We start from the raw sequence: 17,699 nt of genomic DNA, 5'->3' as shown, positions 1-17,699 counted from the left end.
TTTCTTAAATGTACATATGTACATATGTATAGATATACAGTACACAGACAGTTGTTTTAATACCCCTGAACATCTTGAGTAAAACTCTTATGACTTTTCTATTATAAAACTACTTGAAAAGTGGGTATAACTTCTTGGTATTGCAGTTCAATTTGACAGAATTGAAAAAAAAAAAAAGGTTGGTTATAAATACATTCTTTACAAAAAATTGAATAGTGGTCCCGCACTCATCCTTTATATTGCAGTGAAAACATTTGATTCATTTAAAGGTATTTACATCTTGTTGTCCTTGGTTTCTGTGTGAAATATACAGAAGAATGAGAATACTGTAGGCAGGCCTATTTGTTAGATTTTTCTACTTGTTCATTTTTGCGTAGGTTCCAAATCTCTTGAGTTGTTGTTTATTTCTATTTGCCTTGTATTACTGCTGCTGCTGCTTCTTTTGGTGTTCTGGGAACACTGGGTGACTTTACTTCTAGGAACAGGAAGAAAAGATTTAACTCTTGAAACACCCAACTCAGTCTTTGATTTACTGTTGCTGCGTTCGGTCATTTTATGGCTGCTGAGAGGACTGACCTCCTGTAAGAAAGGAAAACAGAACAGCTTAATTTGATATTGTTCCCAACTTCTGTGATCAGTACTAACTTTCTCCTCTCTGTTCCTGTACAAGTATGTATGAGTTTCTCCCTTAACATAGGTTCTCATGGGGGGAAAAAAAGGGGAGGAGAGAAGTTGAATACTTAATGTCCTATAGACTCACTGTCTGATCTCCACTAGGTCCTTTGTGGTATGCCAGATACAGGAGTCAGTGAAACTAGTGCCTGAGTCTGGAGTCTCCTCGTCAACAGAAGTTGTATGAAGTCTTAGGCCTGAGGAAATCAAACTGGACTATTCCAACCATTTGTAAGCAGTTCTATAGTGCAACACCTTTACCTTGAATGTGTCACTGAATTTTTCTGCCTTTAGATCTAACTGGACTATTACTCACATATTCTGAATGTTTATCAGACAAGCACTGTTCTTGGTGCTTGGCTGACAGCAGAGAATGTAAAAGGGCACCATCCTTGTGCTAAGGGAGCTTCTGCTGTAGTGAATTGTCTCCTGGTGATGAGTCTGCAGTTAGGGAGCTCAAGATCTTTAATTCTTGGAAAGTGCATGCTAGCATTCTTCTAGTACTTCTGAACTCTTCTGATCACCTGGTCCAGGCCTCTTTTTGCCCATCAGGAAACAGAGGTGGATAGGTAAGTGCGACTCATGATGCTGCAATAAGACCTTTTACTCACGTTTCCCTGATCTTGAGCTCACTTGGGTAGGTCCCCCTTCGTGCTTACCAATCAGCAGAACTAAAGTGAGTGGTGAAGTGGGAAAGGAGGAAGGGTGAACATGGGGAGGTGTAGTGGATGGTCTGAAATAGTAAATTATATGTAAACATAAGTTACGTGAAGTTCAAGGACATAATTTGGAAAGAAATGGGGTAGAAAATATGAATGATGGATCAAAGGTATGTGCTAGAGAACAGGTCTAAGCCCTGATTGCACATGAGAGTCACCAAGCTTTTAGAAACTCCAATGTCCAGGTTGTACCTTAGACCAATTACATCAGAACCTCTAGGGCATGTGGTCCAGGTACAAGGGATTAAAAAACAAATCCTCAGATAGTTTTCATGATGCAACCAAAAAGGGAATTTATGCTTTAGGGGACTGAATTTTCATCTCCATAAGAAGAAAACATTTATTATTATATATTCTGTGGATGATTTAAATATGTATTTATGTAAACATGGGCTTTTCTGTTTAAGAAGGCTGGCTGACATGCTGTTTGATTAACAGGCCCCTCTCTGACCACATAGGAGAAAGTGATTTCAGCTAACACAGACAGCTTTTCCTCCTAAAGTGAATTACTTCCTGATAACAGAAGAAACTGGGCATCTAACCAAGAAATGCTCACTGTCTTTATCAGGATAGAAAAGGCCTGAGCCTGTGAAGGATTCAGGAATCTGGCAAATGCCAAATGAGTACTACTTCGCCCTCTGGTGGCAGGTTCGAAGAAAACAATCATCAGGGAACAGTCCTTAGAATGCTCAGTGGGCAAAGAAATAGAAGGCAGGCCCAAGGAATGTGTTCTGAACCATAGCTCAGGGACAGCCCCTGAACAAAAATGTATTCCATCCAGAACCAGAATTATCAGCAGGGACCCCAGGTGTCACCTCCTCAGTCATTCTTATCTGCTCCCAACTATTTTGCTGTGCTTCTAAGCCATTCCTAATTGGGGGTGGGTGGGGGACGGGGGTGGGGGGGAATCGCGGAGAGGAACAAATACTATATAGAGTAAGCCAGACAGGTCATGCTCTTCTTTGTAGACTGTCATGTTGTATATTTTTATATAAGACCCCAGCCTTGTTAATATTTCCCCCAACACACACAGCTTGCACAGCTTCACAGGAAACTAGTCAGGACTGAAAGCTACTGAAGCTGTGAGAAAGCAGGGGGCGGGAGCCCAGGGCTGTCAGAGGGGGATTAATAATGGGATAGTCTCACCATGCTCACTGTTTAATCCTGCTCTTTGCACTCCCTCTCCCCACAGGTCTGTGTCAGCTGCCATGTGAGGGGACATAGCTTGGTGAGCAAAGTGCACATTATTAAACACGTCTTACAAAATGGACCGCCTCACGAAAGCACTACTGGGTAAGAAGTATTTTTATTGTTTCCGTTCACTCAGTAGTACCATACTGGGCCATCTCATCTTTTGGCATTTATTAACCAATCATAGAAGTTATTTCAAGAGGGTAAGGAACTCTATGGGCATCCTGGCTCTTCTATTGGACATTCTGATTTGCTTGCAAAGGACATTCTGGCTCTGAAACATGCATGGTATGGGAAGTTCAAGTAAATCAGAGGGAAATTTTTATGTATGTGTAGATTTTTCTGTTATCACTCAGCATTAACTCGTTTTTGAAAATGGTGCTCAAAAGAAATTCAATGTTCCATTTTAAAATACAGCAGAGAAGAGAGACGTTACATTAGTTCCAGGTTTGGCACAAACTAGTGAAAACAAATAGAAGAGAGAGTAAAAATTTTGGAATCCAATTTTTTGGCATCAAATAGAAAGGGGGGAAAGTAATGCTTTTCTATGTGATTCCTTCGAGCTATTAGCCGAACAGTGCTTTTTTCTGACATTGATTACCTAGTGAACACTTACACCTTTATCCTGATTATATCCCTGCTATAGTGTAAAGGTAACTTTGTAATGCACATTTAAAGATTTGTAAAGTCAATTTCACAACAATCCTTCTTTGTCCCATTTTGGAGGGAAAAGGGACACTTACCTTTTGTGACACTGGCATTCTTGGATTATTAACAGTTGCTGAAAACACAGGGTTGTTTCCTGAACTATCAAACCTCCTTAAATCATCCCTGGAATCAGCAATCTGGAAAATACACAGTTTATCAAGTCATGTTTTCACAGGTAAACTGTGACATACTCAAGGTAAGATGTAAAGTCACTGTGGAAAACCCATAGTGAAGAATGTGGTCCTTGTCTTACTGTCAGAAGCTTAGGTCCTGAAATGCTCACATAAAGACTTTAAGCTTACCTGGGAAACTAACAGCAAATGCATGAGACATAGTTTCTAAGAAAAAAAGAGAGTCTTTTAAAGTCAAAAGACAACCAGATAAGCCCTATTAAAAAAAAAAAATACTTGGCACAAAATGAAAGGATTTAACGTTTGCAAGATTTTTCATTGTAACCTTATTTTTCCAGGGTTAACTATTTCAACTCACTTCCAGTAAGATTAAATAAGCTAGTGAGTTCTTTATCCCTAGTAGACTGTCCTGGAGAAGGCAATGGCACCCCACTCCAGTACTCTTGCCTGGAAAATCCCATGGATGAAGGAGCCCGGTTGGTAGGCTGCATTCCGTGGGGTCGCTAAGAGTCGGGCACGACTGAGCGACTTCACTTTCACTTTCATGCATTGGAGAAGGAAATGGCAACCCACTCCAGTGTTCTTGCCTGGAGAATCCCAGGGACGGCAGAGCCTGGTGGGCTGCCATCTATGGGGTCGCACAGAGTCGGACACGCCTGAAGCGACTTAGCAGCAGTAGCAGCAGACTGTCCAAATACAACAGGTGAGTTTTGGGGTAGAACCTGCACAAGTTATAACTACCCTCTTTTGCTCCCTTTCAAGCAAAAGGCACTTATCAAGGAAGCCTGGTAAAAAACTGCTGCAGATATCAGAGTGCAAAAACAGGTTGAACTTGATGCTGTTAATGCTTCAAGATTTTGGGTCACTGATTGATTTCCATCTTTGGATCTCAAATTTCACAGTTTAAACAAATTACACAGGCCACTTATTTTTTGTATTTTATAAGTAAAGTTGTTCCCCTCTGCAGAATGCAAGTCTGCTGTCCTGCTCTTACTGTTGGTGACACCCAAAGGTAGGACTATGGAAAGGAAAAGGTGGTATTGGTTTAATAATCTGTGGTAACACAACACATGCAAATTTCACTTTGGGTTTTTCAGAGAAGCTGTGCTAGAGCTCCCTTGTATAAGTGGGGTTTTTTTTTTTTTTTTGGAAGGAAGGAAGGACTTTTCTAAGCAAGGTAATGGAAGTTTTGATTTGGAGCATTAGTCATACTATTTGATAAGGGATTTCTCTCAGGGAAAGAGCTATCATGTGGCTCCAAAAGAAGTCTGTCTGCTGCTGGGGGAGCCACTCAATGCCCTCCCCGCTGTGTCCTGCTTACCTTGCTTATATCAGATTCAGATTTGCTAGAGCACATGCTCTGAAGTTCCTTGACAAGATCTGCTTCATCATCCGAACCCAGAGACAGTCTTTGATCCAGATTCAGTGTCAATGACAGATCATTCTCTAAAGACCTACCACAGAGTTCAGAAAAGAGTTTTTCAAACCCAGAGTAACCATCTAACTTCCAATATGGAAACCTAGACCCCACACCTTTCTGGGGAATTTGTGGAGCAAAAAAGTTTCTAACATCCTTTAAAGGCATCCATAAATGTCACTTTATACAACAACCCATTCCTGTCTGATTTTGGTAACTCCCAGTCAGAATTCTCAATAGGATAGAATTTTATTACACAAAGAAATCCACTTTGACTTACAACATTCCAGTCTTCTTACTCTTCCCTTTCCCCAAGGATGACACTAAACATGCTGGTGTAGGGGCAGCGTGACAATGGAGTAAAGGTGAATTTATCACTTTTTATTAGCAACGTGACCATGGGTCGGGTTTCCTTTTGGTACTCAACACCTCAGTTCCTGGGTTCCCTTCTATCAAATGCCTTATGCTATATCATAGGGTTATTACAAATACTGTACAGGCTGTTGAATACAACAGATCTAACAGTGGGCCTGGCACAAACAAGCGTGTGACAGAGTCATTGACCCCCTACCCCTCTTATAATTCTGTGAACCAGGGTCCTAAATGTCACTCAAGTTACAGGGTACACAACTTATTGGCTACACTAGGGACCTATTTACAAACTAGCTAAGCATTTTTATTCTATGATAAATCTTTATTTCAGTTTACAAATTTGGAAGCATAATCGACAATTCCCTAGCAGCAGCATGAGGAAAAAAAGTAAGTCATGTTATGTTTCTGTAACTCTATCATTAAAATCATCAGTCCTCTAAAGCCTGTTTAAAAGTTCACAGATACAGGATTTTACCATATCTTTGTGAACTGTATTAATAATAACTATGAAACTTGATACAAAATGAAGTCAATGGTATTTCTAATCTTTCACCAATCTAAAAGCAAAATAGACTTTGTATTTTTTTAGATTTCATTCATTTGATTTCAGCTTAATACTAGCATTTGAATAACCTCGACTGCTTTTTAAAAAATTCTATTCACAGCATAACAGTTGCACAGACTAATGCTTCCCAGGGGGCGCTAGTGGTACAGAACCCACCTGCCAATGCAGGAGACATAAGAGATGAGGGTTGCATTGCTGGGTCTGGAAGATCCCCTGAGGGCAGGGCAACCCACTCCAGTATTCTTGTCTGGAGAATCCGATGGAGAGAGGAGCCTGGCGGGCTACAGTCCATGGGGTCGCAAAGAGTTGGACACTACTGAGGTGACTTAGCACACACATGATGAGAATGTGTACTGTTTGTTATGAGTTAAATCTGCCAGGGAAACTTACCTTTGGTTTGACAGCGAAGCATTCCTGTTACAATTCAGCTGTAATATAGTGTTACTTTTGATACCTGTTGAAAGAAAAAAAAATGTAGTCATTTCCATAGAATGTCCCTGTGCATCGTGAACTCTGTATTTAAAAGAAATAGTCTCTAGACTCTGATGTATTTTCATATTGTTTTTGGATTAAATCCATCTCTTGAGGCCCTGTGGAAGCCTAAGGAATAAGCAACCTCATGTATATTTATGACTAAAATCAGTACAACTCACACCACCTGAAGCTCAATTCGGGAATCCTCAGCTCCGCTTTCATCAACGGATCCTATTCCAACCAGGCAAGTCCCCACAACCTTAGGCCTTTGTTTTCCAAGTGCCTAAAAGAAGTTAGTACCTGCCTTTTGAAGATGGTAATCCTTTTGTTTGCCTTCCAAGGGATCCTGACTGTGTAGACCCAACAGTTTTTGATGTGTGGGCCCCATGATGTATTACAGTGCAGGTGGCTTTAGTGGTATAGAAACTTAGCTTTTGATTGCTTTGCATTTTACAGAAAACTAAATAGGAAAAGTAAACAAAAAGTCACAGCATGAAAACAAATGCTGCCTATCGTACCAGTGTTTTTCTAACTGCAAATTTCAACCCATTTAAAAAAAAACAGAGCGAATAGGGAACACCGGATTGCACAGCTAGTATGTTGTAAATATACAAGTTGGTATCCATTTACAGAGACATGCAAATGCATAGGTCTGTGTGTACTGGTCAGGCTTTAAAATACACTTCTCACTGTGGCTTATGGTCAAAAGTTTGAGAAACACTAAACCATTTTAGATTCAAAATGTCTATTTCTATAATAATCTACATTTTATAAATGCATTAATACAGTTGTTTCTGAGTAGATTCTAAAATTGTATGAATGGTGCTAACATAGATTATCTCTAAAGAATGATTTTGAGAAGTCTGTCGAATTTGGTATATCCTGATTAAAAGCAGATCATCAGAAGGTCTCTACATTTCCTCATCCACACTTTAGTCCTTACTGTCGGAAAGCATTAATTAGTAGCTTTCCCCTAACTAGCATGGAAGTGCCTAAGCTTGAACTCTGCCCTCCAGAAGCAGAGACCATCATCTCAGCTTGGTTTAGGTCAGGACAGAAAAGGGCTGTGTCTTTATCAAATTTTATGAGCTTCCCTAGTGGTCTGCATGGAATGCAAGAGAGTTCTACTTTGGTATTTTTTAAAACAATGATGTCCAAAAATATCAACCCAAACATTGTTGTAATAATTTTGTATGAAGTGTAATTATTGGACAAGGTGACTATTATAAAAAATAAAAACAAAACTAGAAGCATGTCCACCTTTGGTTGTTAACCAACCAGTGGTTCATTCACCTAAACCCTGGCCAATGCATTTTATAAACCTCTATGTTGATGTCAAACCATGGTTGCATACAATTAAGTTTTCGTGTTTGAAAGAACATTTGCTATATTCACTAGTTCTGCAACTAATAAATATTACAAATTTAAACTTAAAATAATTTATAATTCAGCTTTTTGCCAAATATATATTTCCAAGTTAGATTTATCTCCATAATACTGTTTGAAGTTCATATTTATGGATTTTGTCTGACAAGTCTACAGTACTGCAATATATATTGACAATGCTTATTGTTTAGGTACTCACTTAGGAAAGCAGCTGGTCCTGAATCCTACAGGAATTCTAATGAACTAGGAAGTAACACAGTGGAGAGCCTGCATAGGTGTCCTTATTTGAGTACCAGGATTATTATGAGTGGCAAAGACTGAAGAAAATAGCACTGGACTCATTAGAAACAAAAACATGGATTGCAGAACCCCCTGTTTGTAGGAGAAGTGGTTCAGAGCAGGTGATCAAGGGGATCTGAGTCTCAATTTTGTCATCTGTAAATGGAGATGACAGTCCTCATTGTCGAGCTCTTTTGGATACTTTCAAAGGATAAACAGGTATAATCCTTGTTACAGAAAGACAGCTGAGGGAGTCTCTTTGCTCTACTGGGGGGCTACAGTCTAATGATTTTATTCCCTGAAGCAAACACTCTAACTTTAGGAAGTAAGGGCAAGCCTTGGAGATCAGAATGTATCCTATTATAAATAACACTTACCTTTACAATGAGAGTTTCTGTATCTTTTTCAGTGACTATCCATTCAATTACTTTGAAACTTATTACTTACATGATGTTAAGTCACAACTTATGATCACATACTTGGGGTAATCACACAACTCTGGCATGTATTGATATAGTTAAAATCGCATTAGTTTTTATTAAAAATTAATACAATCTTCCATATGAAAAATATGGTAACAAAAGCAACTGTTTCTATTTTAAGAAATCTAGGATGTTAGACATCATATTACTTAGGAGCCCCACTGCTGTAAAGCTGCCATGTGTGTATGCCTGCTGAGTTTCTTCAGTCATGTCTGACTCTTTGTGACCCCATAGACTGCACCTCGCCAGGCTACTCCGACCATGGGATTCTCCAGGCAAGAATACTAGAGTGAGTTGCCATTTAGAACAGTGTGGGGTACAAGGGACTCCTGAAGAGGTAAAGTTGCTTACATGTATCAGAAATCCATAATGCATATGAGGTGGGAACATCTTTCCATTCTTACTCAAATATGATATCTTTTAGGGGAGGATACGAACAAAGCTAGTGGAGGTGATGGAATTCCAGTTGAGCTATTTCAAACACTAAAGATGATGCTGTGAAAGTGCTGCACTCAATATGCCAGCAAATTTGGAAAACTCAGCAGTGGCCACAGAACTGGGAAAGGTCAGTTTTCATTCCAATCCCAAAGAAAGAAAATGCCAAAGAATGCTCAAACTACCGCACAATTGCACTCAACTCACACTAGTAAAGTAATGCTAAAGTAAAACATCTATTTCTGCTTTATTGACTACGCCAAAGCCTTTGACTGTGTGGATCACAACAAACTGTGGAAAATTCTTCAAGATATGGGAATACCAGACCACCTGACCTGCCTCCTGAGAAACCTGTATGAAGGTTAAGAAGCAACATTTAGAACTGGACATGGATAGCAGACTGGTTCCAAATCAGGAAAGGAGTACGTCAAGGCTGTATATTGTCACCCTGCTTATTTAACTTATATGCAGGGTACATCATGATAAATGCCAGACTGGATGAAGCACAAGCTGGAATTAAGATTGCCAGGAGAAATATCAATATCCTTAGATATGCAGATGACACCACCCTTATGACAGAAAATGAAGAAGAACTAAAAAGGCTCTTGATGAAAAAGAGGAGAGTGAAAAAGTTGGCTTAAAGCTCAACGTTCAGAAAACTAAGATCAAGGCATCTGATCCCATCACTTCATGGCAAATAGATGTGGCAACAGTGACAGACTATTTTCTTGGGCCTCAAAATCACTGCAGATGGTGACTGCAGCCATGAAATTAAAAGACATTTGCTCCTTGGAAGAAAAGTTATGACCAACCTAGATAGCATAATGAAAAGCAGAGACATTACTTTGCCAACAAAGGTCCGTCTAGTCAAGGCTATGGTTTTTCCAGTGGTCATGTATGGATGTCAGAGTTAGACTGTAAAGAAAGCTGAGCACTGATGAACTGATGCTTTTGAACTGCGGTGTTGGAGAAGACTCTTGAGAGTCCCTTGCACTGCAAGGAGATCCAACAAGTCCATCTTAAAGGAAATCAGTCCTGAATATTCACTGGAAGGACTGATGCTAAGCTGCAACTTCAATACTTTTTAGCCACCTGATGCAAAGAACTGAGTCATTTGAAAAGACCCTGATGCTGGGAATGATTGAAAGCGAGAGGTGAAGGGGACAACAGAGGATGAGATGGTTGGATGGCATCACCAACTCAATGGACATGAGTTTGAGTAAGCTCCAGGAGTTGGTGATGGACCGGGAAGCCTGGTGTCTGCAGTTCATGGGGTCGCAAAGAGTCAGACATGACTGAGCAACTGAACTGAACTGAGGGAGGATATTTAAACAACTGATTATCCTAATATCAAGGCCAAAGGAACAAGTCTAATAATTTATTAGAATGAAACTCTGTGGGGGAGCGATTTTTATCTCGTTTTCACTACTCTATTTCTAGCGTTTAGAAGAAAACTTGGTACATGGTATACATCTCATGTAGGAAGAAACATGTAAAGCTGACTCACTTATAAACACCTTAAATTGGTATCAAATAACACATACTTCTAAAAGTTTAAGGTTCACTTCTGAATGCAGATTTGTATATTTCTTTCTTTTTATGTATCAGCTTTTATTACATAAATATAACTGTGTGGATCACAAGAAAATCAAATTGCTAAAAAGCAGATGATCACTAACATGGTAAAGATAAATTTAATTTCAGAATTCTAGTATGAATGGTTTTTTGTTTTTCAGGTAGGGGACTCTCAACTATTTGTGGAATGTACCTACCACATGCTTTATTCCATGAAAAATACACATTGAAATCCTCAAAATTTTGCTTTGTTGAATGCATAGTGATAAACATAAAGCACACTGGCATTCAGAAACCACCTCATGGGTACACACGTCTCATGCCTGTCCCCCTTACCTTCTTCACTCAAGTCTGGCTTGTTCCAGGTGGGTGACGAGAACCGGCCGGACTTCTTGCGAGGACTGGTGCTCACCTTTCTCCAGGCGCCACTCTCTCTCTTCTTGCTGCAACTGCTGTAACTTGAAACTATGGACAGAGGGAAGCTTCCTCCTTTGAAATCAGCTGTATGCTGGTCCAGCTCTGAAACAACATTAACCACATTTTGCCAGAAGGACAGAAGCAAGAGCGCAGTTGCAGAGTCAAGCAAAATCCAACATTTCTAACTCTTAAAGAAATAGCCTCTTCAAAAATCAGGGGCCTAGCATACCCAAGCAAGGGTTTGTCAACCAGCAAACATTACTTTGAAGTCTGTTATTTAGACATAAGCCAGTAATTAAGAGAGAGCAAGTGAGTTAGTTTTAAAGCAGTGCTGTGCAACATCCATTACATGGAGATAATCTCACCCGTTACAGAGAGAAAATAGAGTTCCCTAAAAGCCAGTTCAAGCAAGCATTACATAATAGCGGATTTCCTCTCCTCCCAGCATAAACCCACATACCTGCTCTCTGGAGGGGACAGCCATGCAGAACAGCTTTATTAAGCAAAATGCTGAGAGCAGCTCTAACCACAGCCTGCTGCCCTTGGCTAGGGTTTTTAGTTGTTTGCCCAAGGCCAGGTTGTCTTTTCACAGAAGCTCTTGACAATATTGCTTCTTGAACTCTGGGTGCAATGACAGCATTCCATAGCTTAGACATCCACCTTCCAAGAGAGGGTTCACAGTTAGGACCCAGGCTCCCAGGAATCACACACAACTCTACCCGGGACAGAGCTGAAGACCCTGAACAAAGCCCAAGTGTTTCTATGGCTAGGCTACCTTTCCCAGGTTGTTTTGGAATAAGTGAAATTATCCAACACCAAAACAGTTTGAATGTGCTTTACAAATAACAGTGTATTTCTAATGAAACTGTTTACCTGTTTCTGTTTTTCTTTACAAGATCCTGGAGCACTAGAGTGCTGAATAAACGAATGTACAAATAAAAACATGGAAAGGGAAAAATACATGGAAAACTTTACAGACTAAAAAATCTGGGGGAAAAAGATTTCCTGAAAGTCTGTGTCTAAATAGCTTAAACTTAACTGCCACTTTCCTTACTAAGATACATATGTTTTAGTATTTCTGCAATTGGGATACATTTTATGATCACTGGCAAATAAAATCTTCGTGCTCTGCAGGGGCTTGGTGTCTACACATGGCAGGTGAGCCCTGAAGAGAGGGGATGGGGTCAGCCAGCCACTGCCTCAGGTGGACTCTGCATTAACAGCTGTAGCTGCTGCAGGACTTTAATTGAAATTTAGAGCGCTCAATGCCAATCAAAATTGCTTCGAAAAAGATTATACTTTGTTGTAGCATTAAAAAACAGTTAATAGCATTAAAAGCTGTAGACAAAACTACATCACCTAGAATAGGAACTGTTGAAACTATTACTTAGTATCAAGTTTCTCTGTTAATGTAGAGTGACATGTAATTCCGGAAGAAAAAAAAAAAAAAGAGCGAACAGTTACTCCCAAAGGTGCTGAGGAGGTCAAGATACAAGCTTTGGCTAAAAGAGAAAACTTTAAAAGGCGGCCCCTGAATATGGCTGTTGGGAGATAAGTCTCCATGGCATTTCTGTATCCTCATGTCAGCTGTTGTCTTGGATTGTCTTTTCAAGGGCGTTAGCAGTGTACACAGGCTTGGGAAGGAGAGATAATGTCTCCTTCTGGAGCAGAGGGCAGATTGTTTCCTGACCAGGATGATGAAAGTTATGGTTCCTTCCAGGGCAAAGGGTGGGCAGATTTACCAGCATCCCCCATTAGAAGATGGGGTGATTCCCAAGCTCGTAGTTCCACAGCTTTGCCGCTAAAGCCAGCATCCACCTGGGCTGCTACGCATCACCCTGTGGGACCTGAGGAGCTGGGGAAACCACTGCCGACAGTGCAGGGCTGTGGCTGTGCTCTGAGTGATGAGGAGGGGCCTCTGACCCAGCATCCTGCACCCAGCAGGCTAACCTGTCAGCTTGCAGATAGGGTACCAGTCTCAGAGCCTCTAGTTTTTGACAGTGACTGTGCTGCAGACAGGAAAAGCCAAATATGGCTCCTAAGAATCTTGAGATTCTGGCTGTCAGGGGGAAAAAAGGCTCAGATGTAACCATGATACTGAGAGAATCGGGTAATTATATGAATAAACATACTGCTTTTTAACAAGAAATTACTATGTATTTTTTAATACAGTACTCCTCCCTCAATTAACCGTTATTAAATTGATAGTTTGTGTTACAATAGAGAAGACATTTTACTTGAATCCCTTTCTTTCCAAAATAGATTTCTGCCCAGGATGCCAGAAAGTACAGAATCAAATCTAACAGCAACTCACAGAACCCTTACTGAGGAAGTCAGCTGGTGCCAAATTCCTTCCTCCTTTCAGTTTCCTTCTGATATTCTATGTCATTAACCTTACTATATGTATGTCTATTTTTATAAGCGGCCACAAAGGAAAATACAGTAAGTTTATGAGTCTGCTCTGTCCATGGAATTCTCCAGGCAAGAATACTTGAGTGGGTAGTCATTCCCTTCTTCAGGGGATCTTCCTCACCCAGGGATTGAACCCTGGCCTCGTGCACTGCAAGCAGATTCTTTACCATCTGAGCTACTACTCATGTAAGTGTATAAGTATCATTAATAAAAGAGCAAGCTTTTCAATTCATCAGTAGAATGTGGTTTTTTTTGGTTACAGGGTACTTGATTGAATTTCTTATGTGGGCCTTCCTCAGGAGACACTGCATAGCAAGCCACATGTGGATCTGATGAGAGTTTTGAAAACAGAGGAAACCTATGATCTATCTAGTCTTAGCAAAAACTGTTTCCTTAGGAACTGCCCAACACACAAGTCATGGTCGTCCTCTGACGAGGGCAGGGCTCCACGTCCCACGCAGAGGACAGGAATGGCACAGCTCTCTCACTCTCCACCACTCCCGACTGGCCAGGGCGCTACTTTAAACACTTTAAAGGCAAAGAAGGACCAATGGCACTTACTTCACTGTTGCTTGGGCGTGCCCTGGGATTACAGGACAAGACAGGAAATACTTTGGCCCGAGGAGTGCTTCCGGTGTGCCCAGGCGGGCCAGGCACGAGTTGAGCTGGTGCCACACAGCCAGGGCCCAGTCGACCGTCTTGCACACGGGGTCGCAGGGAGAGGGCACCTGACCTCTGAACTGGAGACAGAGAGGAGGAAGACAGGGGCTTGGGTTAGAACAGTGCTCACTGTCCTTTTGTTTCTAACCATTCAAAATTAAAGCTACAAAAATTAAAAACTATAAAACTGTAGCCACATCTAGTCTTACCTTCACTTGGGGTGGGTGAAAGAGGGATTAGGTAATAACACACCCTGTGATGTGTGTTAGTGTGAGATACGGATCTGCAGTTTGTTACATCAAATGAAAGGATGCAGGGGCCACAGAGCAGCGAGATACCCTGGATGCGGTGTCTTACTTGGATGAATTCTTAAAATCAGTGCTGGCAGAAATCACTTTTCACATGTGTACAGAATATCTCACAAGGACTTGCAAATAGTAGGTCTTCAAAAAAGGATTTTGAATAAATGAAATAAAAATGACATTAAATATTTTAATATGGATAAGTGATAAGATGGCATACTGGAACCTATGGCATGTTCACTTTGTCTTATTTTTAATTTCCCTAGAAGGGAAGTCTCAGCTAAAATGCTAACTTAAAATGTAAACCACTCTGCTAACATGACGATATGTTTTCAAATTTTAAAATGTGAAACATTTAAGTAATACTGTGTAACACACATGGTTGAATGGGAGCAACTCTTTTTAGAATTATATCTTATACAAGAGTCCCTTTTTGGTACTACAGAGGATTCACAAAAGGACAAAGATTAATATACTATGAAGAGAAATCTCTCAAATATTTAAAAGTAAGATATAGCAATTAACTTTTATAAGAAATACATTCATGTAAATCTCCACTTTACCAAGGAATTATGATATTAAGACTGAGGATAATATGTGAGTGTTTGAATAGCCTACATCAAGGGATAGAATTTGGCATAGAGAAAAATGCAAGAGTGGTTCAGTGATTGTAGCAGCTTCACTAAAGTGACATCACTGTCACACGAGGCTTTGGGATCTGTTATAATATCCCATTTTTTTTCAAAAGAGGATCATATTTCTCCCACTTTCTCTTATAGTCTTCCAGTGAAAATGAGATCATGGGCTACAATTAATAGGTGAATATTAATTTCCTTGGCTTTCTCTGGTGGCTCAGACAGTAAAGAATCTGCCCGCAATGCAGGAGGCCCAGGTTCGATCCCTGGGTGGGTAAGATCCCCTGGAGAAGGAAATGGCAACCCACTCCAGTATTCTTGCCTGGAGAATTCCACGGACAGAGGATCCTGGTGGGCTACAGTCCATGGGGTTGCAAAGAGTCAGACACAAATGAGTGACTAACACTTTCTTTTGCTTTCAATTTCCTACTAAAGAAGGTACGATTATTTTTTATTAAATACTAGAAGCTTTGTCTTCTCCAAAAAAGATCTGTTTACTTTTATTCCTGTGAGAAACTGGAAGAAGAAATTTTGATCACATGCCAGTGTGCTTCTAAGTGCCCCCAAAGATTTGGTTCCATCTGCAGTTACACGATTTCTGTTGTTTTGCAGTTGTCTTTATTCCCACTGTACACCTACCCCAGGAATCCATTTTATTAACCTACTTGAAGTGATTCCTGGAAAATTAAACACATTACCCTTCCTCCCCACTTTCTGTTCCTTACAGCACACCCCACTTGCCCATCCGCAGGCACAATGGAGGAAAGTGTAGAGCTTGAAGATTAGACCTTTCCTTTCAAAATAAGTAAAATCAATCCTTTTCAAACTATGTTTACCAGACAGCCAGAAGAGGGAGAAGGTTAGGAAAGACTTCAAGGAAGATCAGCATGGCCCTTGCGCAAGAAAGACACAGAAATTTGTGACGCACTCCACGCTCTTCTCTTAGATAAACCAGGCACTCTGCTGTGTCAGTGCAGGTTCCTCCTTGATGAAACAATGCAGCCTTCTGGTGAGAATGCGGGAAGCTATGCTTATTTGAGGACTTTCGATTTTATTGTAAACCGAAAACTGCTCTAAAAATAATAAAGTCTTTAAGAAAAATACTGGTATCTTTTGCAGTTCTCTAGGTGAGCTTTTTAGCATTAAGATTTAATTATTAATAAAGTTAATGGAGGCATCAATGATGTGAAAAGGTACAAAATCCATGACTGTCTTTATCACACCTTTCTTCCTACTGGCTGAGGTCATATAATAGATCATAAAAGCATATATTTATGATCAGGCAACTGACTTTAGCAGAGCTTGGGGCAGACGATTGATTTCTGATTCAATTAGGAACTTCAGGTACTAATTGAAATCACCACTGGTAGGGACTGTTCACTGAAGTCCCAAAGGCATTCCCGCCGCACCCTTCTCCCTCCACCACCCTCCCCCAGCCCTCCTCTATGAATGCATGTACATTCACATGCTCTAACACAACAGACCCAGAGATTTTGTTCAGGAACTCGGTGGAGCACTCTGGTGTTGGGAGGATAGCTCTAGTCAAGGTCTATGGCAGAAGGGTGAGCATGGAACCAGTTCTGGTTAATGAACCATTAAGGGGAAGTCTTCTGATTCTGGGAGTTTCAGAAAAAGATGCTGTCCCCCCTGATAAGGAGGAGGCAAAAGAAGCCTAAGTTCCCTCTCCGCACAGCGCGGCATCCTGCTCCCTACCTGTGAACAAGTCTGTGCGAGGGTGTGGTGCCTGAAGCCCTGCAGAAGCCAGGCAGTCTTGAAGAGAGGCCAAGAGATTCACCCAGACCTGGGACCTGACATCACGAAGGTGTGAATGGACATCAGCAACACCTACTGCAAGGCATCTGGTTATGTAAGGGAAAAAAGCCTCTTTTTGTGTGTGAAGCAGCTAACAGTGGGGTGTCGTATTACCTACTGCTTAAACTCCTCTGCTGATACAATAAAGATCCTGTCCTCCAAGTGTGGCCCACTGTGCAGGATTAAACAATAAAATCTTGCTAAATAGAGCTCTTTTATTTCAAATCCACCCAGACACTTAGCTACTGGCTTAATTTAAGAATATGACTTTAGAGAATAATGTGCTCAATTTGGTAAGCACTAAATTAATTTTGTTATTTTGATAGAATGCAGAATATTTACTATGAAAAATCACTAAAAGTGATTATTCTTCTTAAAAATGTGTCAACAGAGATTTCTAATTTTTTTATATGACTTTTTAATAGTTACTATAACACAATGTAATAAATATTAAAACTAGCTTGAGTAGATGGCTAATGAAGGCTCCAAAGAAACAGTAGCTTTTCCTTAAGAAGAATGATTAATTTTCTAATCTAGTCTCAGCATTTAAACTCAGGGAGACCCCTTGAGAATGGTTAATTAAAACAGTAAAACCTATCTGCTTTTTTTGGAGGGGGGGGGCCCCCACCACATGGCATGTGAGATATTAGTTTCCCAACGAGGATCAAACCTGCATCCCTTGCACTGGAAGCGCAGAGTCTGAACCCTGAACCATCAGGAACGTCTATTTGTTTGCTTGTTGGTTTTTTAAAATTTTATTAATTTTTTTTTCACTTTACAATATTGTATTGGTTTTGCCATACATCAACACGAATCTGCCACGGGTGTACACATGTTCCCCATCCTGAACCCCCACCCTCCTCCCTCTGGGTCATCCCAGTGCACCAGCCCCAAGTATCCTGTATCCTGCATCGAACCTAGACTGGCAATTCGTTTCTTACATGATATTACACATGTTTCAATGCCATTCTCCCAAAATCATCCCACCCTCTCCCTCTCCCACAGAGTCCAAAAGACTGTTCTATACATCTGTGTCTCTTTTACTGTCTCACATA

The 17,699-nt window shown here is 40.6% G+C and overlaps 1 protein-coding gene across 1 annotated transcript in view; it reads right to left on the bottom strand.

The window, feature by feature from the left end:
• Positions 1–209: 209 nt before the first annotated feature.
• Positions 210–17,699, bottom strand: part of CTTNBP2 (cortactin binding protein 2) — a 172,556-nt gene continuing 155,066 nt past the window's right edge. Inside the window, exons 17-23 of the mRNA XM_052638882.1 lie at positions 13,797–13,975; positions 11,284–11,483; positions 10,743–10,925; positions 6,166–6,229; positions 4,743–4,875; positions 3,326–3,427; positions 210–579 (exon numbers count right to left, since the gene is read on the bottom strand). Of these exons, the coding sequence (XP_052494842.1) occupies positions 364–579; positions 3,326–3,427; positions 4,743–4,875; positions 6,166–6,229; positions 10,743–10,925; positions 11,284–11,483; positions 13,797–13,975 (1,077 nt within the window). The 3' untranslated portion in view covers positions 210–363. The remainder of the gene's footprint in view (positions 580–3,325; positions 3,428–4,742; positions 4,876–6,165; positions 6,230–10,742; positions 10,926–11,283; positions 11,484–13,796; positions 13,976–17,699) is intronic.

Source organism: Budorcas taxicolor, chromosome 4 (genome assembly GCF_023091745.1).
Source record: "Budorcas taxicolor isolate Tak-1 chromosome 4, Takin1.1, whole genome shotgun sequence".
Lineage (NCBI taxonomy): Eukaryota > Metazoa > Chordata > Mammalia > Artiodactyla > Bovidae > Budorcas > Budorcas taxicolor.
The sequence above is the reverse complement of the archived record's forward strand: the minus strand, read 5'-3'. Positions and strand labels throughout refer to the sequence as shown.